Source organism: Ascaphus truei, chromosome 8 (genome assembly GCF_040206685.1).
Source record: "Ascaphus truei isolate aAscTru1 chromosome 8, aAscTru1.hap1, whole genome shotgun sequence".
NCBI classification, from domain to species: domain Eukaryota; kingdom Metazoa; phylum Chordata; class Amphibia; order Anura; family Ascaphidae; genus Ascaphus; species Ascaphus truei.
Genome location: NC_134490.1, coordinates 29,337,300 through 29,364,551, shown reverse-complemented (window position 1 = coordinate 29,364,551; position 27,252 = coordinate 29,337,300). Strand labels below are relative to the sequence as shown.

The 27,252-nt window shown below is 44.1% G+C and overlaps 1 protein-coding gene across 4 annotated transcripts in view; it reads right to left on the bottom strand.

Annotated features, from left to right (window-relative positions):
* The window catches only part of PDE4C (phosphodiesterase 4C), a 322,499-nt gene that overhangs the window by 151,426 nt on the left and 143,821 nt on the right, over positions 1-27,252 (bottom strand). Inside the window, exon 1 of one of the 4 annotated variants that reach the window (XM_075611054.1) lies at positions 1,923-2,640. The exons of the other annotated variants lie outside the window; for them this stretch is intronic. Coding sequence (XP_075467169.1) covers positions 1,923-2,128 — 206 coding nt within the window. The 5' untranslated portion in view covers positions 2,129-2,640. Of the gene's footprint in view, positions 1-1,922; positions 2,641-27,252 lie in introns of those variants that run through there. 4 annotated transcript variants of the gene reach the window in all.

Below are 27,252 nucleotides of genomic sequence, written 5' to 3'. Positions count from 1 at the left end.
GCTGCAAGTGATGCCTGACTGGTAATTCAAAGGCAAACATTGAGAACAGCTATAAATCTCTCGTTAAAGGCGAAGTTCCACTTAGCAAACTCTAGTTTAACGGCAGGTAACATTTATGTATTCATCAGTATTTTAGGGCATGTTTAAACCAGTCAAAGGGGTTAGTACCTGATCTGCTTGCCACAATGAGTTATACTCAGTGTAGCTGTAAATGGCTGTATATCCAGAAAATGCTCAGTGCCATTCAGATGCCTGCCTTTGCTGCTTTGTGCCGCATTATAAAGTTATTCAGAGTATAGCTATGTATTTCAGAAGCCTTCTAGCTCAGTCAGCTTGAAGTTTCGTTATAACCCTTCTTGTTAGAGACGTGCTGCATTATAAAGTTATACGGAGTATAACTATGTATTTCAGATGCATTCCTTCACAAAGTGGGAAAGACGAGAGTGATGAGTGACAAAGAGAGGGACACAGTGACAAGGAGAGGGACAGAGAGACAAGGAAAGGGACAGGGACAAAGAGAGGGACAGGGACAAAGAGAGGGACAGAGAGACAAGGAGAGGGACAGAGAGACAAGGAGAGGGACAGAGAGACAAGAAGAGGGACAGAGAGTCAAGGAGAGGGACAGAGAGACAAGGAGAGGGACAGAGAGACAAGGAGAGGGACAGAGAGACAAGGAGAGGGACAGAGAGACAAGGAGAGGGACAGAGAGACAAGGAGAGGGACAGAGAGACAAGGAGAAAGACATCGAGTAACAAAGAGAAGGACAGAGAGACAAATAGGACCGGAGTGACAAAGAGAGGGAAACAGTGACACAAAGAGAGGGACACAGAGTGACAAAGGGACATGGAGAGGGACAGAGAGAATCTTACAGAGAACCAATGTATATATCTCACTAAGGGGAATCCTTATTGTTAACCACTTAAACCTTGATCCACTTTGTTTGGGCACAGAATGGGGAGTGGAGGGGCTTAGTATAAACAGGTTAGGTACCACTGCTATAGAGAGTGTAAAAAGACCCCCAGCATCTTAGCCCAATGCTGCAGTATATAGCAGGAGACTGTATGACTACATTTCAGAAACCCACACTACAATGCATTGCAGGCCCCCCTGGCAGTGAAGGTGTTAAATAAAGCACCTTGCGGGTTATTTATTGAATTGTGATAGTGCCGATCGGGGCACTATTGCACGGAAACTCACATTAATGAGTCACCCACCTTGTGTGCATCATACCGCACTATAAAGCCTCTCACACATCAAATACCCCCACAAACTTCAATAAAGGCCCCTATTAAAAATCAAGATCACCCCATTATACATATTACAGTTGCCCCTGTGTTTTATGGGATCACCCTCCTTAAAGCCAATATCATCCTCTTACAAACATCATAGACTTCTACAATGTCACCCTATCAAAATCTGGGGGCCCGTCTTACAGACATCGCACTTTCCTCCATAGCCTTCCATGGGATCACAATTTTAAATCCCAGAGAAGCCTCTCTCAGACATCACAGCTGTCCTATAGGATATCTCTAACAGAATCCCGCTCTTTCACACATCACCGTTTGCCCCACAAACATTAACGGGATCTCTTAAAAATAGAAACCACATAGAATTGGAGATTAAATGGGATATATATATAACAGCATGAACATACGGCAACGCACGCCATTATACCGTCATCTTCATATAGGCGCAGTAATATTTCTCTCTCCCATAGGGTGAGGCCGGTAATAGGGCAAATATTTTTATCCCCGTACAAAGAAAAAAATAAAAGTATTGGTTGCGAGGTAAATAATAAATGAACCCCTTTGCTGTCAGAACCCCATCTGAAGGGGTTAATCACACCACATTATAAAGCGGTGCCGAGTATGACTATGCACTCCTATGGTATAGCGAGGGGGCAGTGCCCGTCCTACCCGTACCAGGGCGGATGTGCCACGGTGAAGCGTCTCTGCATACGGTTATTCCGGCTCATCAGTAGTTTGCGCAGGATTAGGGGCGAGTTACGGGGTGAGCTGATCGGAGACCCCCTGGGTGAGTTGCGGGGGGAGTTGCGGGGGGACGCCAGCGGAGAGAGGCGTCCGGCGTTCCTTGGGGGAGGGGATGCGCTCCCGGGCGGCATCTGCATGTCGCACTCCCGTGTTGACACACACAAACACAAAAAAGAGGGTGTACGATTTTGCTCCTTGCAAAGAGGGTTTGGCAAAAGTGCTTGTCTTTGAAGTGGGAGGAGTGGGTTGGAGATTAGTTTCCGGGTCCTTGTGACTTTTGTGCAACAGAAGGCCTGGCTGTCAAGGTGCTAGCCTTTGGAGTGGGTGAAGTGGTGGGTCTTTGAGGCCTCTTGGGGGGGAAACACGGTAAGGGACCCACAACCTAGTTTCTTGTGTTCATGAAAAGCACGAGGAGTAAGTGATCTGTGAAGACACTGATCTTTGAAGTGGGAAGAGTTTGATTCCAGGGTAGGTATTGTAAGCACAGGAGACCCAGCTGTAAAGGCACTGGTCTTTAAAGCAGTTTAAGACTAGGTCCCAGCTCTGTACACCCTCAGCAGGGGAAAGGAAGGCTGTCTGCAGATGTGCTGGTCTGTGAAGTGGGGGAAATCCAGTCGGATGCTCACGTTCCAGTACCTTACGATGCAGCATTAGAGACCCATCTGTAAAAGCAGTAACGTAGCGTCTTGTAATCTCACGACACAGAAAGTACTGGTCTTTGAAGTGGACTGAGATCTCTGATCCAGCTCCTTCTAACCACAAGCAGCAAAGGCAGCCTATATGTAAAGGACCCTGGCCTTTACAGTGGTTTCAGCTCCTATCGTAGCCGCAGAAACAAGGTGCAAAGGGGGTGAAACAAATAAATCACAGTTCCTGCTCCTCGAACCCTCTCAGAAACAATTAGATTGCCAGCTCTTCAGGGGAGCAGGTCATAGTGCAAGCAGATTCCACATTGTCTGTGCTATGTATACAGACGCCGGCATATGCCCTGTGCGCTGCTCTTACAGACACACAGCTGGAGTAGGAGGGCCGATCACAGCACCTAACTCCAAAGCACTATGTTTATCCGTCCCCAGCCCGTCCCTGCCTCCCCATACGTCAGTCACCATCTCTCTCCCTTCCTCTCGACACTTGTTGAGGCTTGTATCACCCGGCTGGAAACTGGCAGGGTCTGTACGGGACTTGCTAGGTCTGTAGGTTCCTATAGAGAAGGGCAAGTTTTATAAAAGCTTATAGGGTCTGGCAGGGTTTATAAGAGCACATACGGATTGGCAGGGTTTATAAGGGCTTACATAGTCTATGTAGAAGATAAATAGCCCCTTACAGTCTGTTATGGTGTGTAGCAGCATTTAGAGCTGGGCAAGGTCTGTAAGAGGCTGGTAGGGTCTGTAGGATCTTACAGTGATTGGCAGGGTCTGTAGCATCTTATGGGGACTGGCAGGGGCTGTAAGATCTGATAAGAACTGGCAGGGGCTAAAAGGGACAGATAGAGTATGTAGGATCCTGTAGGGATTGGCAGGGTCTGTAGGATCTTATGGGGACTGGCAGGGTCTGAAAGGGACTGGCAGTTTGTTACGGATCCTATAGGGATTGGCATCGTCTGTAGGATCTGATAGGGACTGGCAGGGTCAGTAAAATCTAATAGAGACTGGCAGTGTCTGAAGACTCTATGGATTGACAGGGACTGTAGGATCTTATAGGGATTGGCAATGTCTGTAGGATCTTTTCGGGGCTATATAAACTTTTAAGAACTGGCAAAGACTTTAGGAACTTAAAGGGACTGGCAGTGTCTGTAGGATCGCATAAAAACCGGCAATACTTCCCCTAACTTACTGTGGGGTATATAATATAATACCGTCTCCTGCAGCTCGTACAAAACAAGCTCTGCATTGGTTGCAGTGCTGGTAAAAAGCAGTGGTTCTGTGCCTTATATTAGCAGGCGATAATGCTGCCGTTCCCCTTCACAGGCACACGAAACACATACACTAACTAACTTATCCTTATCATTATTTGCCTTAAAAAAAGATGTGCCCTGTAAAAAAATGTAATGCATTTATTTTAACAATTGCCTAATTCTGTAATGTAATGTCTATTCGTGCTGCTCTTATCTCTCCCCTTTCCAGTCCCTTATAATTGGGGATATGCCCAGGAGGGGTGTGATAAATCTGTTTGTCTTATTTTCTCCAACCCCCAAAAATAGGTAATCAGGCAGTCACCGTCCCCACTAATTCACTGACGGAGACGGAAATGTTCCACAACTAGTGGTTGCAGGGTGATACTAAAACTACTTTTCGTTACAAATGCAGAGTTCCGCAGTTATTTAATATACAAAACCCGAGAACTGCTACCATGTATTTATACAATTATTTTTATAACAATTTCTTTTATTTATTTATTTTTTTTAGAGAAAAGGAGATTTATTTTAGAAAATCTTCAGTCTCTGCTGCCACTGTATAACATTATTTTAAAATGCTTATATTTCTATGTTTTAGAGCATACAAAACTAAGATTTAATCAGTTTAATTTAATCACGTTATTGGTTAAAAGTAGCGGTCCTGTTTTTTTTTTTTTTTTTAACAACTTCTAAGGATAACCAGCTCCTTTTACTTTTCTCTGGGGAACACTGAATTCAATCATATCTGCTACTTCGGCTTATCTGTTTAACTAATGACAGCTTGCACACATTGTAGTGCTTGGGTATAATCGGAGCCTAAGGCCGCGGGGATAGTGCCCGAGACGGGCGACGCGACGTCGCCCAAAAACAAATGCATTGCCGCCGTGTGCGCATATAGTAAGCACGACGGCGACAATGCGACGTAGCGACGGAGCGACGTCGCATCGCGAATTTTGGTAGCTGGCAATATTTGATTTTTCAAGGGCTGTCGCCTCATGTGACAGCCTCTGAACCAATCAAATGCCAGGACGCCCGTGACGCCGACGCAAAGCGAAATATAACTTTCGCTAGCAGGGACGGTGACGGGTGACGTTACCAGTCGCGGGCACTATACGCGTGGCCTAAGGGGGTAAGTGAGAGACGGGGCGAGGGGGAGCGAGAGACAGAGGTGAAGGGGGGGGGAGGCGAGAGACAGGGCAATGGGGGGGGGGGCGAGAGATGGGGGCAATGGGGGGGGAAGGCGAGAGACGGGGGGCAGGATTGGGGTTCCCCAGAATTTCACAATCGAGTTCTGGAGTTCCTTAACCAAAAAAAAGGTTGAAAACAACTGCATTAAATATACAGAGTAGATTGTAAAAACTTCCAAAGCTTTTGTTTACCATGGAAATGTTACAAGTTAAATAATATTGAAAAATATACTTATACATGTCCACGGGATGGCAGCAGAGAGCTAGATATAGACAAGAGCTACAACTAAATATTGTTAGAATGGATGAGAAGAGTGACACACTGTGCTCATTTGCATATTATGCATTTGCATGTCATTACCCAGCATCCCTGGCTGCAGTGGAAGCACTATTTGCTAAAGGATAATGGGGAAAGGCAGGGTTGCAGACCTATCTGAGACATACAAACGCACCCAATAGTGGTATTTTTATTTAATGTTAAAAAAAGTCGAATCTTTAAAAGAAAACTCACCTGTTCTTTATTTAATTTAATCTCCTGCAATTTTTTTTCTTAATACGTTTAGGCCCTTTTATATTTCTCTTGCAAAGTACTTAATAATAATTTAGATGCATTTGACGCAGTTCGATTTCTTTAATGGTTCTGTAATAAATATATATTTTTCTTTCCCCTTATCCCACCTTGTCCTTATCAGAGAGCTAACAAAGATGTGGGGAGGGGGACTGGCTGTACAAGCGTTTGCTGAACACACAGTGACATCACACAGTGACATCACACACAAGGGAACAGCCATAGGAAATCACACCCCTCCCAAAATCTAACTTAAAAAAAAAAAATAAAAATACAAAAAAAATGTGTCAGATTTGGGTAAAAAAAAAAGTGTCAATTACCAAGATGAGCCGCCTTAAACTTGTCATTGAAACTAGTTCACTTTGGTCCTAGGAGGGGTGTGAACATTGTTACTAACACCTTTAGTGTAAATATTATTGCCCATGTCTTCTAACTCGCTGATAACCTGTTCACTATCTGTTATCTGTGCAAAAAAAATACTCTGCTGTTTCTCAATTCTTTCCCCCAAATCTCTACAGCAAAGAGTATTGGAAACAATTCCAAAGAGTCAAGTTCCTTGTCAAACCTTCTTCTTCCCACCCTAGTGGCCATTTTTCTGCACACGGTTGTCCTGCCGAGAAGGCCCCAAAACCCACCAAACCCACTGCATTGGTGAACCACTGTAAATCCCCATTTTGTATCTCCTCACACTGCCAACGGGATCTCCCGTTATAATTGATCAAGAACGTTTACCATACAGTACCTCCCAAATCTTCCTTCATTGGTTTTGTTATCCTGGCAAAATGATGCGGACTCTTAACTCCCCTTGTTGCCGTTGCTAATTTTCTGCAGAAAACTCTTCCCGTCTGCATTATTCTTCCAGCAAACGCCCAAAGACCCAACAATGATTGTAACTGTTTTAACTGTATCATAACTCCTCACCTCTGCTACAATAACAACAAATGCAATATATTTTTCCTGTGGCAATCTACAAATCATTTCCAGGGTATCAATTTCTATTAGAAAAGGAGGATAGGGATAGGGAGTGATCGACTTAAACCATACTAATTAACAAAAGAATCCATTCGATAATTGTAAAGTGGGTGCAAACTGTGAACTGAAAGTGAATCAGTAAAGTGAAGAGTACAGAGGTCAATGTACCCCAAAGAAAAATCACTTATATGCACACCTCTGAATTTAAAATATAACTTTTAATGTTATTACTTAAAACATATATTACCTAGTGTTTGTGTAACAGTGTTTAAAAAAAAAATAAACAAGGTACCTAAATCCCTCATACATAAATGACCACTCGAACACATTGAATTACAAATTACAAATACAAATAATTAATATATGTTTTAAGTAATAACATTAGAAGTTATATTTTAAAATCAGAGGTGTGCATATAAGGGAATTTTCTTTGGGGTACATTGACATATTTACTCTTCACTTTACTGTATCAATTTCGATTCCCAAGAAATATATCACAGTCATTGGAACTTCTGTTTTTTCTTTGGCCAAAGGAACCGCAAACTTTTCAGCCAAACTCTTGAATGTATCTAACAACCGGGAACACAGATTACTATCCGCTGGTCCCACAAACAAAAAATCATCCAGATAATGTTAAATGTAATTACATCCGGCCTCCTGTCTCACTACCCATTCCAAGAATGTACTACCCATTGCAAAATAGTAACATGCAATTGAACATCCCATTGGCAAACACGTACTGTATCAACGTAGAATAACTCGTTAAATGAACAACCCAACAGATGGTAACAAAAAGGATGAAGCCGTATCAAAAGAGGTGTAAAATAATTTAGAATCCTTTTTATCTATGTCATCGGGGGGGGGGGGGGAGGGAGGGGGAGAAGAAAGGAGGAGGGAGGAGGGGGAAAGAGGTGGGGTAGGGAGGGGTAAGGGATTAACGCTGTAGGTTTTCCATTCAGAGACAGGGAGCCCCGCAGAGTTAATCCTAGATTTTCGGGGCCGTGAGTGGAGGGGGGCTCGTGTAGTGGACAATTAAATTTAGGGGTCGCGGCTAAAAAAACGTTTGCGCACCACTGCTCTAGATCAGGGGTGCGCAAATTGGGGGGCGGGGGGTTTACAGAGCCCCTGCACGCTTCCCGAAGGCATTTAAATGAAATGCTGGGGGAGCGGTGAAGGCCTCTGTAAACTTTACTTACCGTGGCTCAGCCGGCTTCTGGCAACGCGGCGTCATTTGACACGTGACGCCGCATTGCCATGGCGTCATGATATCAGAACGCCGGAGCCAAGGTAAGGAGGGGGGGGGGGGTGCTAGGAGGAGGGGAGAGCCAGCAGGGGGCGCAAGGGAAAGAAGATTGCGCACCCCTGCTCTAGATCATTGTAGGTATGACAGGGAACCCAACACCCATGCACTTTTTACAGGTGCAGCCTGTCTTTGGAAGGGTAGTGTCATGTTGAATAGGCTACATAAGGCCTGCACAACTCGAAAAGTGAGAAGGGCCAAACTGCTCCAAGGAAAAAAAAATTGGGCCGCACAGGTAAAATCATCATCATCATCTCCTCCAGCACCTCTCATCATCATCATCCTCATATCTCCCCCAGCACCCCTCACTATCAACCTTTGCGATACTCCCCACCTATCTCTCATACCCCCATCTCTCCCCCTCACCCACACACATAATACTCCCACTCCACATCAAACACACAATACACCCTGCACACCACACACATCCCACCCCCCTGCAACTCACATCCCTCACCCCCCTTGTACCTCAAATCACTCCCCCCCTGCACCTCACATCACTTTCCCCCCCTGCATCACACATCTCTCTCCCCTGCACCTCCAATCACCCCCCTGCACCTCAAATGACCCTCCCCTGCATCTCCAATGACCTTCCCCTGCACCTCCAATGCCCCTCTTCTATACCTCCAATGACCCCCCCTTCATCTCCCCCAGCACCCTTCATCTCCCCCTGCACCCTTCATCTCCCCCTGCACCCTTCAGCTCTCCCAGCATCCTTCAGCTCTCCCAGCATCCTTCATCTCCCCCAGCATCCTTCATCTCCCCCCAGCACCCATCAGCTCTCCCCCTACCACCCTTCAGCTCTCCCTCTGCACCCTTCAGCTCTCCCAGCATCCTTCATCTCCCCCAGCACCCTTCAGCTCTCCCCCTAGCACCCTTCAACTCTCCCCCTAGCACCCTTCATCTCCCCCCAGCACCCTTCAGGCTCCCCCTAGCACCCTTCAGCTCTCCCCCAGCATCCTTCATCTCCCCCAGCATCCTTCCCCTTCATCTTCCCCCAGCACCCTTCAGCAGTCCCCCAGCACCCTTCAGCAGTCCCCCAGCACCCTTCAGCAGTCCCCCAGCACCCTTCAGCAGTCCCCCCCCCCCATGCCTACCTGATCGTGACGGCGGCAGAAGAAGCGGCGGCGGGCCTCAGCCAGGACGAATGGGGGGTGGGGGGCGCACATCACGGCAGCGTGTCAACTTCTGGTGCTGGGGAGCAGGGGGCACGTCAGCGCGTAAAGCAGGCTCGGGGGGGGGTGCGTCACCGCATCATACTGGGGGGGGGGAGAGGCGTGATCCCTGCGCCGGGTGGGGGGAGCGCGTGAGCCCTGTTCCAGGTGGGGGGAGCGCGTCAGCCCTGTGCTTGGGGGAGTTGAGCGCATCCTTCCCTAGAAGGAGAGGGGGTTTGAGGGGGCAGTCGCGGGCCGCAACAGGGAGTCCCGGCGGGCCGCATGTTTATTTATTTATAAAATATTTTACCAGGAAGTAATACATTGAGAGTTACCTCTCGTTTTCAAGTATGTCCTGGGCACAGAGTAAAACAAATAATACATGGTTACAAATATAGTTACATAAATGAACAAGGTATACATTATATACAAGAATGTAAGTATGTTGTGCAGGCCTGGGCTACATGGTGTCGGTTCTCAACTTTTTAAAGCAAATCAACAAATTTAAGTGTTTTTAATCCTTTTAAAAACTTTTTATTTCAAACGTTTGTAGCCCCCTGTAAACAGCACGGGCTATACCTATCTTCCTCCTACTGTGGTAAGTCCTGTTAAGAGCAGGCACCAGTAGTCATCATGGGTTTCCCCCCTTCCAAGCCCTGCCCTGAGTGGTAGATGCAGGCCCCTGACTCTGCTGCAGGCATGAGCCGGAGGGGAGGTTCTGCTGACATCATGAGGGGTGGGGCTGACTCTATTTAGCAGCCAGCTCCTGTGAGTGACGTAGCTGTTCTGTCCGAGGAGTTGGAGGATACAGTGCAGTCTCACCTGTAAAGCCGTACAGGAGCAGAGAGAGGAGAGGAGAGACGCAGCCACTTTGAGTAGAGCTGATAGCACGATAGACCCGGTGGACCAATGCCCCTCACCCCACTGCTGGAGTGATGGGGAGAATCCAGTCCCCACCCAGAGGCTAACCTCTGAGGTGGGCCGCGGTTTATTGCCGCCCAAGCCCAGACCATCCTGTCGGAGGAGAGACTTGGAGGGAAGGAGAGGAGGAAGGACTTGTAAAGGGAGGAGAGTGGAGTAATCCGCGGGACATTGCTGTTGTTGTTGTGGCTGCTGGTCGCCACTACATTTGGAGTCGCTGATCTGACCAATAAAGAGACAATACTTTTATACAAAGACTGTTGTGTGAGTCTGGAGCATTCAACCCTGGACCAGGGAGGTTCTTCTATACAGGTCCTATCCCATATCCCTGGGAGTATAGAAGATGGAAACGCTGCACCACTAAACCATGGAGGCTACCACCCCAGAAGCCTGGTCCTGTCTCCCCAATAACAACGCGGGAAGCTCAGGCCCTCCTGTTCCACGCAGGCATGCACCACCACTACGCATGTAATCTGCCCTCACGCACCCTAGACACCACAGATGAGTCTGGGGGGGGGGGGGGGGGGGGAGGGGGAACAAGGGTTACACGTTTTTTTATTGTTTTTGTGAAACTTTTAACATTTTCCAAAAGCTGCAATGGGTTTTTACAATCTTCATGAAATGCCTTTCGCCGATAAGACTGTTTGTCAGTCTTCAAGGCGGCAAGTGAATTCGCCTTTTTGCTCTGTTCTTTGTTTGCAAATGAATTATGAAGCCGTCATTCATCAAACAGATAAATATAAGTAGCTGCTCTGCTTGAGTGCAGGGTTCTGTGATACATTGAAGAGGTTAAGTGTCAAAATTAGACTGATTCCCCACTTTAGACGATAAAACCCAGAGGGAGGGAAAGAAATCGTTGTTTTTTTTTTTTTTTGCAGTAATAGACGATGTGACTTCTCTTTAATTCTGCTCTTCTTGCTGCTGATTAAATATATCCATCTAAGTGATGGGGTCTGGGTAAGCGATATTTCTTGATTATTTAGGATGCGAGGGAGCAGAGCTGACAGCGCTAACGAACGGAAATGGTTTATGTTGAAATCAATGCAGCTCACAGCTTCCTGGGTCAATTCTGGGAGTCATTATCTCAATCAGCAGCTGCAGGAGGTGGAAATGCTAATCGAGACCCCTGGTCCTAAGCCAATTCTGTAGAGTACCTAAACTACATATAGGGATAGGCCAAACGTTTTATTTATTAGAGGGCCAATCCAATGTAGTGGGTCAAAAAAAACAACTTCTCAGAGTAATTGTAATTAAATTCCCCTTAAAGTAACTGTTTTAATTACTTGTATCTTGTGATTTTTTTTTCTTTCTTTCTTTGTATCCTATGTATGTACAGTATATCTTTATGTATATAGCGCCCACAGTGTAGTTGGCGCTTTACAAAGACCATACAGTACAAGGAATAATACAATAGGCGCAACAAAGTCAGACAATAGGAAAGGAAAACCCTGCCCCGGAGAGCTTACAATCTAATTGGTATGTTGGGAGACTTGCAGAGACAGCAGGTGCGGGAATAAGTGCCGTAGATGGCAGTGCTTCCTATTACAAAAAGACACAAGCTATAGATTGTAGCTCTGTCCACAAAACTGGTGTTTCTAAGAAAAAGTTAAATTTCAACAAAAAAAAGTTATGTAAAAATACATACACTACTTTTATTTTTTTTTAAGTCACAAATACCCTGCTAAGGAGACCCTACCATGAAGTTTACAATAAGCCTATGCGGGAATGGACTCTTTTTTTAAAAATAAGCCACAATGTTACATTTGTGTAACACTGGGAATGCATCACTGCCACCGAAAACTTTATATTAAGATCCTGCTCCTTTCAGAACCCAAATGGTCCCTCTCTCTGGTGAAGAAATATTTTTTCCTAACGCCAATTACACTGATAAGTTGTAAAAAGCACAATAATACACACTAATACTATTACCCTTAGGATATTTTTTTTTTTTAGACCAAAACGCCGAAATGTTTTAACCCAAAACCCAAACACCAGGCTAAGTGCCAATTTCTATTTGTTTTCACCGCTGTATTATTATACGTGTTTCAATCACACTATTTTAGTTTCCTAATTATTGTTATGATTTTATACTTCATTAAAAGCATTTTTTTCATGCTTTTATTATGCGGGTTCAGCATTTTCAATCTTATTTTTTGTAGCGGTTTCCCCCCATAATTTGGTAAAAATCCAAAACGAAACAAATCCAGAACCATTATTTTAGCGACAAAAGCGAGAGTGAAAGTGTGCGCCCTATACAGCTATGGGTTTTTTTCTTCTTCTGCCTTCTGCTGATAATGAGGTCATTACCAGTTAAGCAAATAATCATGCTATCCTCCTGCCCACTCAGGGAAAAAATAATGCTCGTTATTATCCTCCAGCCCCGGGGAAAGTGGAGTATATGCGATTATGCTCCTTTTAATTTAGCAGGTCCTGGAGATTAAATACAGGGCAAATATCCTAAGGGAACACAGCCTCTCTCTAATTTAAACGCAGAGTCCTTCCTAGGATCAAAGTAATGGCTTTGGCATTTTTAATATTCATTTTATTTATGTAGACCATGTTTTTAGCAGGAAGTAACGCATTTAGAGTTACCTCTCGTTTCCCAGTAAGTCCTGGGCACAATTGTGATAACAATACATGGTTACAGTACATGAAATGAACAGGGTTAATCATAGGTTAGGTGTAAGTGATCTTACAAATAAAACCAGATAGCTATAGGTCCTTTAAAATAATTTCCAAGTATATATATATATATATATATATATATATATATATATATATATACATTTTTATTTTTTTTTACTATCTATATCTAATCTTTTGTGTAGGTAAACTCTTGTGCAATATGTATAGGGAAATTTTTATTCCACAAAATTATTTTTTTTTTTTTTTTACTGTGTGTAAAATTATTATGCTGCCTTTTAGAGATGTATAAAAAAAACAATAATTACAAGATACGATTTAGAAAAGGGATGGGCAACTCCAATCCTCAAGGGACTCCAACAGGCAAGGTTTTCAGGACATTCCTGCTTCCGCACAGGTGGCTCAATCCATGGCTCAGTTTTGGACTGGAGTTCCCCACCCCACATTTAGAATTACACAGACACAGAGCAAATAGAAAAACGTTACCTTACATTGAACCTGGCTAAGGAAGCAAAATACATTGATACGCACACAGTCGCACATACAGTACCAGTGAGACACAATCCTAGCAGTAAGGTGCAGAAAGGACTAGCTTGGTGGTAATATCAAAGTCTGTGAAGTGGGTAAACGCAGTTCGCATCACAGCGTCAAGTCCTGGGACCTTGAGCAAGTCACTTTATCTCCCTGTGCACCAAATGTAGATGGTAAACTCAGCTGTCAGACTGGGCCATATTCTAACCTGAGACACAGTTTATCCTACAATAAGCAGCCACCTTCTTGTAGACTGTGAGCTGTCACGAGCAGGGCCCTCATTGCCTCGTTTGTATCGGTTTGTGCATGGTTGTCTTCACCTGTATGTAACGTCATGTTTTTGAAATATAACTATACCGCGCGGCGGGATATGTTGGGTCTTCACAAATAAATATGAATAATAATGCGTAGCAGGCCCCTCTGGTAGTGAATGGGCTAGAGCCGCCAAGAACTTGAAGCTGCTTACAAAACTTTTAGGCTGTGAAAAGGTTAAACGTTCTTGCGTGGGGGCGGAGTGCACACCTGCTCCTGTGCCCATGTTTATTTAGATTAGTCACTGGTTTATTTCTGAGCACAGAATGCCGGGGTGAGGGAAGCAGCAAAGCAAGATCATAAGGACAGCTCAGAACAGAGCCAGCGGGAGAGACATACAGGGACAGCCGCTGCTGTGTCACAAATTACAGCCTCGGTTACCGGCTCATTAACTACTATATATGTAATCTGTGTTCTTGGAAAGCAGGCTGGGGTGGATAATGTCGAAGTTATATATATATATAAATATATATATATATATGTAGCCATGCCATCTGTGGCTACTAGTTTGATTCCCTCCTGGCAGTAAACCCTGGTACTATCAGGTTGCCAGTAGATGGTATGGGGTTTTCCCCCTCATCTTTTGGTACTGCATTTGAGTGACAGCAGGGGTTGGTGCATCCTGTTGTAGCTGGGACAACGGGATGCCCGCCTTTTGGCTGTACTTAAGGGCCGGACCGCCCTAAATTTGGAAGCTGTTCCTGCCCTCTGAGGAAGCCAGGTCACATGTCTGGGAGCCTGAGATTGGAGCCTACCCATGTGCTCTTCCCTGTGGGGAGGAGGGAGTGTGATCATACCTCTGCCTCCGTTAGGGAGGTGGGGAAAAGCTAGGATGGCTGCGGGTGCCCTTGGCCTGTAGTGACGGTCCAGGGACCATCTCCAGTGAGAGCTGATCTAAGGAGACTGTATCCGGCAGAAGACTGCTGAGTAGCTGTTGTGTTCCTGAAAAGTGTGTAGTAATAAACCATTCCTGTTTGCAATATACCTCCAGCCTGGTATGTGATCTAACTGGGGGGAGAGGTACAAGTTCTACCGTGGGAAATCATCTCCATTTCCCTGGAGCCTACGGCAGATGGAGGCGCTGCACTGCTAAGTATTATGTGAGGTATGAACCCCAGAACCTGTTCCTGTGTCGCAAAATCATCGCAGACGACTCAGTCCTCATTACCAGCAGGTATGCAACACACACCCTGTAATGGCCCCTATCTGCAATTGGGGTGTGGAGGGTGTGGGGGGTTGTTTAAACACCATTACACACACATATATATACCGCTATGAAGAAGATATGATAGATGAGAGTGATATTGTAGAACTTTTGGGCAGCCTTAATATTGACAATCCACCACCTGGTGAAGAGAATGGAGAGAGCGTCGTACAGCAGCAGATAGGACCAAGCTGGAGACATGAGCACTGAGACACACTCACCTACAACCTGCTGCCCTCTGCACACTATCCTCTATGTACCCTGGCAGCATCCCTCTACAGGACTTTAAACTAGGGGTACATTACAGGAACAAATACTCCCTAAGTCCGCTGGTCAGAAAGCGTATCGCACAGCAGATGCTAATGACAATTATCGACTATGGAGACATAGTATATGGCTCGGCACCCCAAATCCACCTTAGCAAACTTGAAACCCTATACAATTCAATTTGTCGTTTCGTTCTCCAATGCAACTACAACACACATCACTGCGAAATGCTCAAAGAACTAGACTGGTCATCACTTGAGCCTAGGCGCAAAGTTCACCTTTCCTGTCTTGCCTTCAAATACTTTCTGGGCAAGCTACCCAGCTATCTGAACAAGCTCCTCACCCCTACCACATGCAGCACTTATCATCTGAGATCAGACTCCAAAAGACTGTTCATGGTCCCAAGGCTCAACAAAGTATCCGGCCGCTCCTCCTTCTCTTACCGTGCACCCCAAAACTGGAACAACCTACCGGAGACTCTCACATCCACCACCGGTTTAAGTTCTTTCAAAACTAAGGCTGTCTCACATTTTAATCTGGTCTGTAACTGTTACATACGCCTATAATATACATCTTTTCTAGCTGTGCATGCAATGTATTGTATATAATGTATACCCTGTTCATTTATGTAACTGTATTTGTAACCATGTATTATTTGTCATATTAATTATGTCCAGGACATACTTGAAAACAAGAGGTAACTCAATGTATTACTTCCTGGTAAAACATTTTATAAATAAATAAAAATAAATATATATATATAAAGTCAAAAATGAATAGACAATACCATTCTGTGGCTGATGAAATGCTTTTAATTGTGCGAGCTTTTGAGATACATTGAATAAAGCAGGCAAGGAGTTTACTCAAAAACAGTTCTTCTTGGAATGTAGCATATATATATATATATTATATATTATATATATATATATATATATACACACGCACTATACATATATACACACACACACACACACACACAGATATATACAGTATAAATATATATTTATAGTATATATTTATATTAATGTGTATATTTAGTTATATATTTGTTTGAGTGTGTATATTATAATATATATCTATATATAGTATGTCACCCTACTTAGATCGGAACTATGACATTGGAAAAATACCAATTTTTATTGCAAATGTCACTAGTTCCGATCCATGTTGGGTGACATTATGTACAGTCGCGGATTTGAAGATCGGCCGCCCCATGGCACTTACATGTAGCTGCCGCCTCCTTGCTGCCACCCTCCTCCTTCCGAATCACAGCATCCAATGATGCGTTACCGTGGTAACGCAATGTCATGATGTCATCTGCCATCACAACGTCACCATGGCAACGAGATGCCGTGTGACATCACGTTGGAGATGCTTGCGGCGTCATTTGACGCGGCGATTCGGAAGGAGGAGGGCGGCAGCTACATGCAAGTGCCTTCCCAGCAGGCCCGGCAGGCCCGAGAGAGCAGCAAATGTATATGGGGGCGGACATTTTTGCCGCCCTAGGTTCGCCCCTAAGAGGCTTAATGGAAAATCCGCCACTGATTATGTATTTATGTATGTATGTAACTCCCCTTTATACAGCTCACAAAACAAAAAGGGGAGTGTGTGCTGTACACACGCATTGTAAGTGAAACTTCTTTGTGCATGGTCAGTGACGTTGTATGTTGTTATTGATATTTGTGATAGAACAGAAGACTTTTGAGAGTATTAGTTGTATTGTTTCTTTTGGCATTCAAACTTTCAGAGTATCAGTTGTAATTCATGATTCAATTGACTTATGATAACTGAAGTACGAGACATATTTTTGATTGTAAAGTATGTAAAGGGTATTGAAAGACTGGATCAATGGTGGAACCGGATGTTGTAGTTGGTATGTTAGACGTAAATTGTAATTGTCGTAGGATAATGTACGCTGTCCTGTAATTTCAGTAGTAGGTGGTGGATTACTGGTGGTCCTGCTTGACGGAGCAGGGCTAGCTGAAGGGATAGGTAAATGTAAGGGTTGGATTGTGAGTAATTGCACTTGTAGCTGTTTGTTTAGTTGTCTCTACTGTGTCTTACGCTGTAGGCGAGTTATTGTTGTTGGTTTAGGTGTTTTAGTTGCTCTAATTCGAGCTCGATACTCTCAAACTCTTTCGGTGTTTGTCTTGGGCATTTCTATCATTTATAGTACTTGGCGTATGAGAAAAGGCAAAGGTAACAGTTTGTGTCAGTAATATAACCGAGACGGTGATATGTTAAGTTGATAAAGAACTGATAGTGTGTGAGTTTTGCGTATGGAAATACAGATACTGTGTTCATTTTGTATAGTCAAGTATTGTTGCTGGTATAGGTTGGTATATAAAAGTAGTGGTACTATGTGAGGTTAGTGTTATAGAAAGAGTAGTACCGTGGCAGGTATGCTTCAGCACGTAGTGGTTGTCTGCTACATTTGTTTGTAAGAATGGTAGTACTGTGGCAGCCTTATAATTATGTTATATAAGAAATGGGATTTGAGGTGTTGAAAGTTTGTGACCTTTCAGTAGCAGGGCCTGGGTAAAGTTAGACGCTATAGAGATGAGAAGATGCAATATAATGGCAGACGGTAGAAATGGCGGGTGAAGTGTTCCTGGTTCTACTCACTGATGACAGTGATGAAAGAGACTACGGTGCTCTCACTGACAATAGAGGGAAAATGAATAAACGGTTTTCAATACTACCATATACCGGACTCCTGCGTGCACTATTAATACAGGTGCACTACTGCGAAGACCAGCGACTGGCGCTCAACCCTAAAGGGTCTTTCCAGGACCCCAAATGGAAATAAAGAATAGAGATGGGTGAGAGGAGCGCAGAACAAGGATGAATGAATCCAACACAATCAATAACCCCACGAGGGGGTTGGTAAAAAACAATCACCCACTGTGATCAGCACAAGTGGTCAAATTATTGGTTATACACCAACCCCTCTCTGGGGATATTAATTGTCTTGTGCTTTACCACTGCTGACAGGCATTGACTGTGGTCATTTGACCACTTGTGCTGATCACAGTGGGTGATTGGTTTTTACCAACCCCCTTGTGGAGCGATTGATTGTGTTGGAGTCATTCATACTTGTGCTGCGCTCCCCTCACCCATCTCTACACTGATGACAGTGGCCAGAGGGAGTTGTTTAGTGTTGTGAAGGGCGTTTATGGCCGTTTTCTGTGTATACACAATGGAGAGCAAGCAAGTATTTATGTGCGTCAATGTGCTAGGGTGTATGTGTGTGATGGAAGGTGTTTTGTTGTATTTTCACTTTGCTGTGATGGGCTGGTGGTGGTGGTGCAGACTTTTGCGCATCTGCAGTGTATAAGGCATTAAATTGCGCATGTGGTGTAAAGTAAATGATGCGCATGCGCGAGTGAAGTCGACATGTCAGTCATAATGGACTTGCCGAGGGAATGGCGCACTACACAGTATACGGATGCGCGACTGAGGTTTTGCGCATGCGTGAGTGCCGGATAGTATACAATGTTTCCGCGATCGCATGTTCTCCAGCACTGAAATGTGTACTTGTACACATACCCTGCATCTGCGCATGCGTGATTGATGCTTTGCGCATGCGCGAGTGCTATGATTTTTTGCCAGACAGTGGTGGTGCGCTTGCGAGTGTCTGCCTTCCAACGGTGCTGCGCGTGCTCGTGCACGCACCTGACATCATATACATTCCACTTTCACATCTCCACGATGCAGGTTTGTACCATAAAAATTTAGTACAGGCTACAAAAGAAGTTTCACTTCAAAAGTGTCTAATTACCTTCTCAGGGTGCTGGCATCAGGGCTGGGTGTGTATGCTAAGAGGTTGTAATGAAGGGCAGAAGGAACTTTATTGGTACAAACTAGAGCTTTATTCATTCTATTGATTAGGTTCCACATAAGGACATCTTCTCTTCAACAATAATGAGTAGCAAATAATACAGTTACATTGGGTATTCTTCCCTGGTAGCTCTCACCACTATCCTAGGGAGGTCCTAGACTTTGTACCCTTAGCACTGGTTCTGCACGGAATTCACTGTCCCAGCGTTTGGATTTGCCTCCTTCCCACCAGGACCTGTGGTAGAGATACTTCCATCGTCAGGGCTATATATCCCGTCACTCTGAGGATATACCCGCCTTATCTCAAGGCATTGGAAGGGGATCAGATTTAGAAATGGTCAGTATGGGCCAATCCCGCCATGACCCAAATCTTCCAGCTTCACTATATATACTTACTAGTGACATAACAGGTCACCATGCCTACAAGGGGAGTGGTTTGAATTCTGCAAAGTCATCCTATACCAGGTGACAGGCTAAACACCACCTAGAAGATGGGTGTGGCTAGGTTTCTGCCTAGTAAGGCTACGGCGGGAGGGGAAACAGTCCAGGCACACGGTCTTATGCAAAAGTAGAAACTTTAATCCAGCATAAATGCAACGTTTCGACTGCGTATAAGCAGTCTTTGTCAAGGTGAAAGCTTATACGCAGCCGAAACGTTGGATTTATGCTGGATTAAAGTTTCTACTTTTGGATAAGACCGTGTGCCTGGACTGTTTCCCCTCCCTGTTTTACTTCTTGGGGATTTGGCAGGACGATCCCCCTTGGTCCGTGGGCACCGGCAGGTGACATCTTATTATTCTGATTGTGTGTGTGCCAGATCACCTCTCTCTAGTAAGGCTACGGTCCCAGTGGTCACGGCTGCATGCGCGCCGGAGTGTCTGGCGGCGCGTGCACCCGTTTCAGCCGCGACCTGTGGTCTGAGGTTGAAGAGTAGGAGATCCGATAGACGGAAGGGGGGGTACAGGGGGGGGGGGGGTTGGGGAGCGGCCATGATGCTTAGTGACTGGTTCGCCCTCATTGGCTTAACTGCTGTCGTGAGGTTGCCAATGCTCGGCAGCCGCGCCAAAAGACAAAAATATTGTCTTTTGGCCAAGGCAGTTGCGCATCGTGGCTTGTGCGCGCACACACGCTGTACATACATGTGTGTGTGTATGTATATACTGTATGTATTATATATTATTATATATATATATACACACACACTGATTTGTAATGATTTCCTCATGTTTAATATGTAAAAAGACATACTGTATGAAAAAATGACGTTGGTTAAAAATGACTCCACAACTAAAAAAAAGATTAAAAAGAAAATAATAAGATTGGATTATGTCAGTAGAACAGCATGTCCCCAGCTCCCGAACGCAGATAAAATCCGTAATCAAACTGACGGAAAGATAATGAGGTTATATTTTCTGAAAGATTAAGCAAGTTTGCCAAGGCCTAAATTAAACTGTGTTCCCCAGGAGGAGGAGAGCAGAGCACGGGAGAATGCGTAGGGCTAACCCTTTACGGCTCTTTTATTAACTGCATGTAAGCAATAAAGCACAGTGTCTCAACTGCAGTGATTACTATGCGATGATATGCAGGGGGTGGGGGATGCATGGGTGTCATGATAGAGAGGATTTGGCCCGGGATTAAAGGGGTTACACCCCATTTGGCCACCCTCTACTCTCATCAGGAAAGCAAGGGGTTAACTGGACTGAGGTCCAGTAATGTGTTTTGCCTTGCTTCAATATCCAAGTGTTTATTCCCCAGTGTAAATGTATTGTGTTATCCTGGTGTATGCACTCACACATACACTAGGGTTGATGCGGGAGGGAAGGGGTTAATGTTAAAATAGTGATTATAGCCCTTTGTGTAATTTTCCCGCCTTTTCAGGCTCCATTTTGCAGCCATCCATAGGTCGCCATTGAGCCTCCATGCTTTCTAATGGCAGAAGTAGCGGTTTTGGACCTGCCTTCCAGCGACGACCAGCAGGTGGCGTCCGAGAGGAGCGGTGGTTTCCCATTGTAAGTCAATGGGCTCATTGACTTCAATGGAGATTCCTCAACGCCGGCCTCGAGGAACAGGTTGGCAGCCATCCAAACCGCACACCGCAAAAGCGGATACAATGTCTTTTAAAAGAGTTTAATCACTACGGTCAAGTTCAACGACAATTGGCGTGGGAATCTTGGGTTCTTTTTGTCCCTAACCCCTAGGAACCCCCACACACGATCCACACCGGGTCCGGGAATGAGGGACCCCCGTAAAGGGTCGAGCGGAGGAGGGTCGCACCATTAATTCTAATGGCGGCAGGCGCCATGCATTGTCAATGGCGGCGCCGGCCATTGATTCCAATGGGGAAAAGCCGCATGGCGAAAAAAACGACTAAGTGTAAAATGGTGAAATGTGTAAGTCCATATCTCCGGTTCTGAAATAACCAGAGGGATGGGATTTGGGTGGCATATAGCCAAGGTTCCGGCTTTAATGCATGCCCATTCCCAGCCCCCTCAGACCAACCAGACGGAGTGTGGACGAAGGTAACGATTTGTGGATTTTCTCATAGACTTCAATGGCGGTGGTTCCTCCATTGAAAGTCTATGGCGGGAAACTCCATTGACTACAACGGCGGAGTTGCTCCATTGAAACCCATGGCGGCGGAGCCCATTGTTTTCAATGGGGATTTAGTGATACGCTGAGATTTCTTTTTAGCGGAGATTTTTATAATAAAATATGAAACGGTTTATGTGATATTTGTAAAACTCCGGTTCCGAAGGTCGTAGAGGGCTGAAATTTGGACCCTATAGTGTACCACTTCCGGCATTAAGGTCTGGAAAGTTTGGACCCGCTGGACCTACCAGAACCGGGTATTTTAATATGTGTAGGTATTAAAATGTATATGGGGTTTTGGGTCTGCTCTGACAATGCATACCCCCATCTGCTATGCTAATAGGGCAGGGAGAGCATCCTGTAAGAATTAACATAGCCCGGTGATCAAAGGTAACTGCCCTAATTGTTTATACTGGGGGCAGGAACCAAGGAACTGAGTGTTTTTAAGTGTGATACTTCACACTTACAATGGAAGCCAAAATCTGCTTCAAAGAGATTTTTGCTAGACAGCTCAGCGCCTTGAGTGTAAGAGAAGGGTTGAAATGGTATATAAGTCAGAGTCACCCCTTACTCAATTGTTCTTCATGTGTCTTCATGATCTGCATGTATTGCTGTGATGTCAACTGAATTATGGAAGAAATGGCCCATCCTGTATCCTGATGGCTTTCTTGTCCTAACCTTTAAGTAAGTGTCCATATTTTGTCTGTTATTTGTATATCTCGTGTGTTCACCTTTTTCAAGGAATAAATTATATTTTATCATATCTAAGTCTCGTCCAGTTCAACCCAGTTATATATTTGGTGGTGTATTATTATAGCCTGTCACAAAGCTCCCGTCACAATGGGTAACTTTTTTTATGACCAGTGTGACCAGGATGACCACTACTTTCTTATTTTCACACCCAAAGAACCACTACTTTCTTATTTTCACATTAGTACTTTTTTTTATTTTCACACCCAGTTTACCACTATTGTTTTTTATGTAGAAACTTACTATTCCATTGTCTTTTAAAGAAAAAAAATATATATATTTTAAGCACCCTCTACCCTCTTCCTATTTTACAGTAGAAATATTACTTAAACCTATTACTTAATGAATGTACGTACAGTATTTTTTTCTTCCAAATAGGCACAGACAGTACCGCAACTTTTTAAAGCAATTTCTGCCACTGAGCATATAACAGCATGAAGTGTGGTGTGTATTTTGTACGTGCGAGTGTGCACATTTGTGTCGCCTATATTAATAGGAGTCTCGCGTATTAAATCAGCATTTTTTCATTAACCCTTTCATCTCCGTGGCCACGGATCCTCCGGCACTTCCGCAGCATGTGACCTCTCTTCGGAGCGATCACGTGATGCGGCTCCCGCGAGGCGTGACAGGCAGGGGGCCAGCCCACATCTTCAGTGTGGTGCGGTGTACGACATAAGGGCCCCGGGGGTGGCACTTTTATTGACGTACACCGTACGTTATTAGGGAACTGAAGGTGTTAAAATCCTATATTGTGGGTCCTGAAAGATCAAATGTCATTGATTTCAGTTTGTGGAGGTTGACATCTCTGGGATATGTTAAGACTTACACAGGACCACTACTTTTATTTGAAAGCCACTTGAACTGCTGCTTCCAGCTCTTAGACATAAGCTGTCCTGTCTACTAGAAGTGAAAGACCAACAGTAAAGATGCTTCACTAACGAGCACAGGCAGCAGATAATTCTGACACGCTGCACTGCTCAGAACATCACATAGATGCCGTCAGCCTGAAATATTATGACCTGAAGGATACTTCCAATCTCGGCGTTCGAACAAGGCTCTTAACTCCAATTAGCTCGGCTCATCAAGATCTATCAGTCCTGAGTTGTGCTAGTTATAAACCTTAGCATTATTCAGTACATCTGGGTATCAGTCTTATCGACATTACAGCACAAATACTGCCCCTGGCTTACTCATGTTTTGTTTGTATCATCCGCATCATCATTATAGGGCCTAGTACTGCATTTATAATGTCAATATTATAATGTTCATAATATAAAGTGAATATTTTAAGTGGGGTAAAAGTTATGCAGGGGATTGGAAGGGGATTGATCTTTGTATTATTCACTCAACAATTTACATCAAATTATGAACTCTACCTACCAACAACAGTTTACTGGTAGTCTTGTATTTCAATACTTTCAACTCTATTTAAGTAAGGTGCACAACCTTGTCTTTGTATCTACAGTACCTTTCTGATAATTAACCTGTGACTTACCCCAATTCTGTTCTTTACTGTGACCTCATGTAAATGTCTCTATATCCAGTACAAATCATCCCCCTCCTGGTCCACACCCAATGTAATTATACACCCCAGACTACTCAAAAGGCCTTGCATTATCTACAGAATGTTGGTGGAGATCTGAAAACCAGCACACCTAGCACCACTTATTCTATCACCTATGGTGAACATCCCATCCTTTTAGCCTGGGAACAATTATTCAAATGCCTATTGTTACTCACTTTAGCAGGGGAAGAAAAAAAGGGGTAGCGCTAGGTCCTACAAAATAGGCCGGCTGCCTGTGATATAACTCTGACCCCTGGTCAGACAGTAGAAGTGGAAAAGATGTTATATCTACAGTATGGCGCTCAGCACTAATATCACTATATTAAAAAATAAAATAAAGTAATACTGAACGTCAAATAATAATAAATATCAATATACAACCAGTATCAATGATGTGGCCCGTCCATTGAGGTGCTCCACGTGGTGATAGGTACATGAAAAGATAAAAAAATCATAGCATAATACTGCAACAAACAATAAACCAACATACAACACACACTCAGTACTAGACAAACGCTGAGAACAACAGGTGACAATTAGCAATATAAACACATTTAATTAAAACATATCATGAATAAAATACATATGAAAAGGTCCAAACAGAACACTCATGCTCAGGAGAAGGTACCTGCTTACCAGAGGCAAGGAGGTATCAGGCACTGGATATTTTAAAGAGTATCACTTCTTATGGATGATCAGCTGCTGGCTCTAGCGTCTGCGTTTGGGCGTGGAGCTCTCCTGTATGCACGGGAGCAGACCTCTCCGGTCTGTGGTGTTTGCCTCCGTCTCCAATTTAGTCTGCGCATGTGCAGTGGCTGCCGTGGGATAGTTGCCTGCAAAGGCGTCTAGCCCAGGCTCCGCCGAGTAGTGTAGTATAGCAGATGGTGGCAGATTCGCTGCCGAACGATAGTCAGGCTGCAGCAGTGGGCTTCCAAGGGGGGTATCAGATGAATAAAATGAAGAGTGTCACGCAGGACCACCCTACGCGTTTCGGGAAGTCTTGCTTCCTTCCTCAGAGGTGCAGTGCCTGATACCTCCTTGCCTCTGGTAAGCAGGTACCTTCTCCTGAGCATGAGTGTCCTGTTTGGACCCTTTCATATGTATTTTATTCATGATATGTTTTAATTAAATGTGTTTATATTGCTAATTGTCACCTGTTGTTCTCAGCGTTTGTCTAGTACTGAGTGTGTGTTGTATGTTGGTTTATTGTTTGTTGCAGTATTATGCTATGATTTTTTTATCTTTTCATGTACCTATCACCACATGGAGCACCTCAATGGACGGGCCACATCATTGATACTTGTTGTATATTGATATTTATTATTATTTGACTTTCAGTATTACTTTATTTTATTTTTTAATATAGTGATATTAGTGCTGAGCGCCAAAGATATAACATCTTTTCCACTACTCACTTTAGCAGTCGATATTGAACTCAACCCAGGCCCTCCCTTTTCAACTCTGTCCCACACCCCTGAAAATGCCCATTTCAAATTCCAAAAAGGGCCATCTGTCGTCCTTATAAATATTCATAGCCTGCTGCCCAAAGCGGATGAACTAAGTGCAGTGTCTTTTGCATAAGCCTAAAGACAGAATTCTCACCAAAACATGACTAACTCTTAAACGCTTCATGCATCCATCTCCATTCAGGGATACTCAATTCTTAGGAAAAATAGGTCAACGAGAGGGGTGGTATTTTTATATTGAAGACTCCTTACAATTTACGCTGCTCAATTGCCCCTCAAGCCCACCCTCCTGAAATAATTGGTAAAATTTGCCTCCGCTTCTCCAAGCCTATTTCTATTGCTGGCATCTACCGCTGCTGCAAAGTCCCACTACAATCCCGGACTAATATGGCTACCTTCCTTGGCACAATTTCCTCTCTGAATGTGAAGAGTGAGCTGTTAGTTCTTGATGATTTCAACCTCAATTGACTTGCTCCTAAAAATAACAAAATCTGGATACAATTCAAGTCACTAAATTTAAACCAACTAATTTCCCAACCCACACAGACAAACCTAAAATCTTGCAACCATTCCTTGCTAGATTGCGATCTTATCCTCTTGTCCCAACAGAATCTAATCCTCTGGTATCCTACCTGGAATTTTCAGCGACCATGCAATAGTGCATTTTGTAAGGAAAATCAAACCACCCAAATCAAGCTCCAAATTTCTACATTTAGAAATTGTAATCCACAACAGTTTCTTTTTTATGTTATTTATTTATTTATAAAATGTTTTACCAGTATACATTGAGAGTTACCTCTCGTTTCCAAGTATGTCCTGGGCATAGAGTTAAATGACAAATAATACATGGTTACAAGTACAGTTACATAAGTGAACAGGGTATATAGATTATATACAATACATTGCATGCACAGTTAAAGAAGATGTATATATTATAGGCGTACAGACGAGACAACGAGTATTCTAAAACATGCCTTAAACTAGCCAGTACATGCTGGGTACATGCTGCAACATTTCAGTGACATTTCTGCAGAGGCTAATGGCCCATCGGATTAACACAGCAGGGGTCCCTGGCAGTCCCATTCAGTTTGAATGGGACTGCCAGGAACCCCTGCTATTAATACGATGGGCCATTAGTCTCTGCAGAAATGTCACTGAAATGTTGCAGCATGTACCCAGCATGTACCCAGCATGTACCTGGGTCTTGTTGGTGATCAGGAATGTGATATCACAACACAGTATTAAAATATGGGCACAGACCAGTTCATGATGTTCAGCAACCTCCGGTGTCCGCGACAGTCACTTGCCGAACTAGTCGGCATTCTATGTCACTTCCTGTTCCAGAGAAACTGGTCCTCCCGGCAACCCTACGAGTTTCAACGGTGATTCCACCTTCGTCAGGGATAAGTATCTGACAGTATAGAGCCTTATAACAAATGTATAAAACTTAATAAAGTACACTTTCATAAAGTATACACATTGGGGAACCTTATACAGTACTTATAAGGGAAATGGATTTGGGATATTTGAGCTTGAACCTCAGGAGTCTGGGGGACACTGGGTTGCCCCGGTGTAATTCACCCCACATACCGGCAAATCATGCCTGCTCGCCGGGGAGAATTAAAGGACCATCGGTAACTTCGGCCCCCGAACTCCTGCAAACAAAATAATTGTATTTATACCCAAATACCCCACCTAACACTTACACATACGAAGTTTAACAGTTCTACGGCCAAGGTAACCTGGTTTATGGTGCTATTTAGCAGCCACGGTTTCAGGGGTAACCAGAGGGCTTAACCTTTATTTTATAGCCTAGTTACCCCTTCCTGACACACTTACATTTATATCTCATCATACATTAAAAAAAAAATAGGTAACAGTGGTCATAGGTATCAGTTTGCCAGTGGCTGGCCAACTTTCTAGGACAGTGAGTGTCGACCTTTTTTGGTTAAGGAACCCTATCATTATATTGTGAAATTCTGAGGAACCAAAACCCTCTCTATTAGTGTGTCTTAGATGAGATGCATCCCTTTAGGAATGCCTGCGGAACCCCGGTTGAGAAACACTGGTCTAGGAGCTTGGCCTCATCCTTCTCCAGT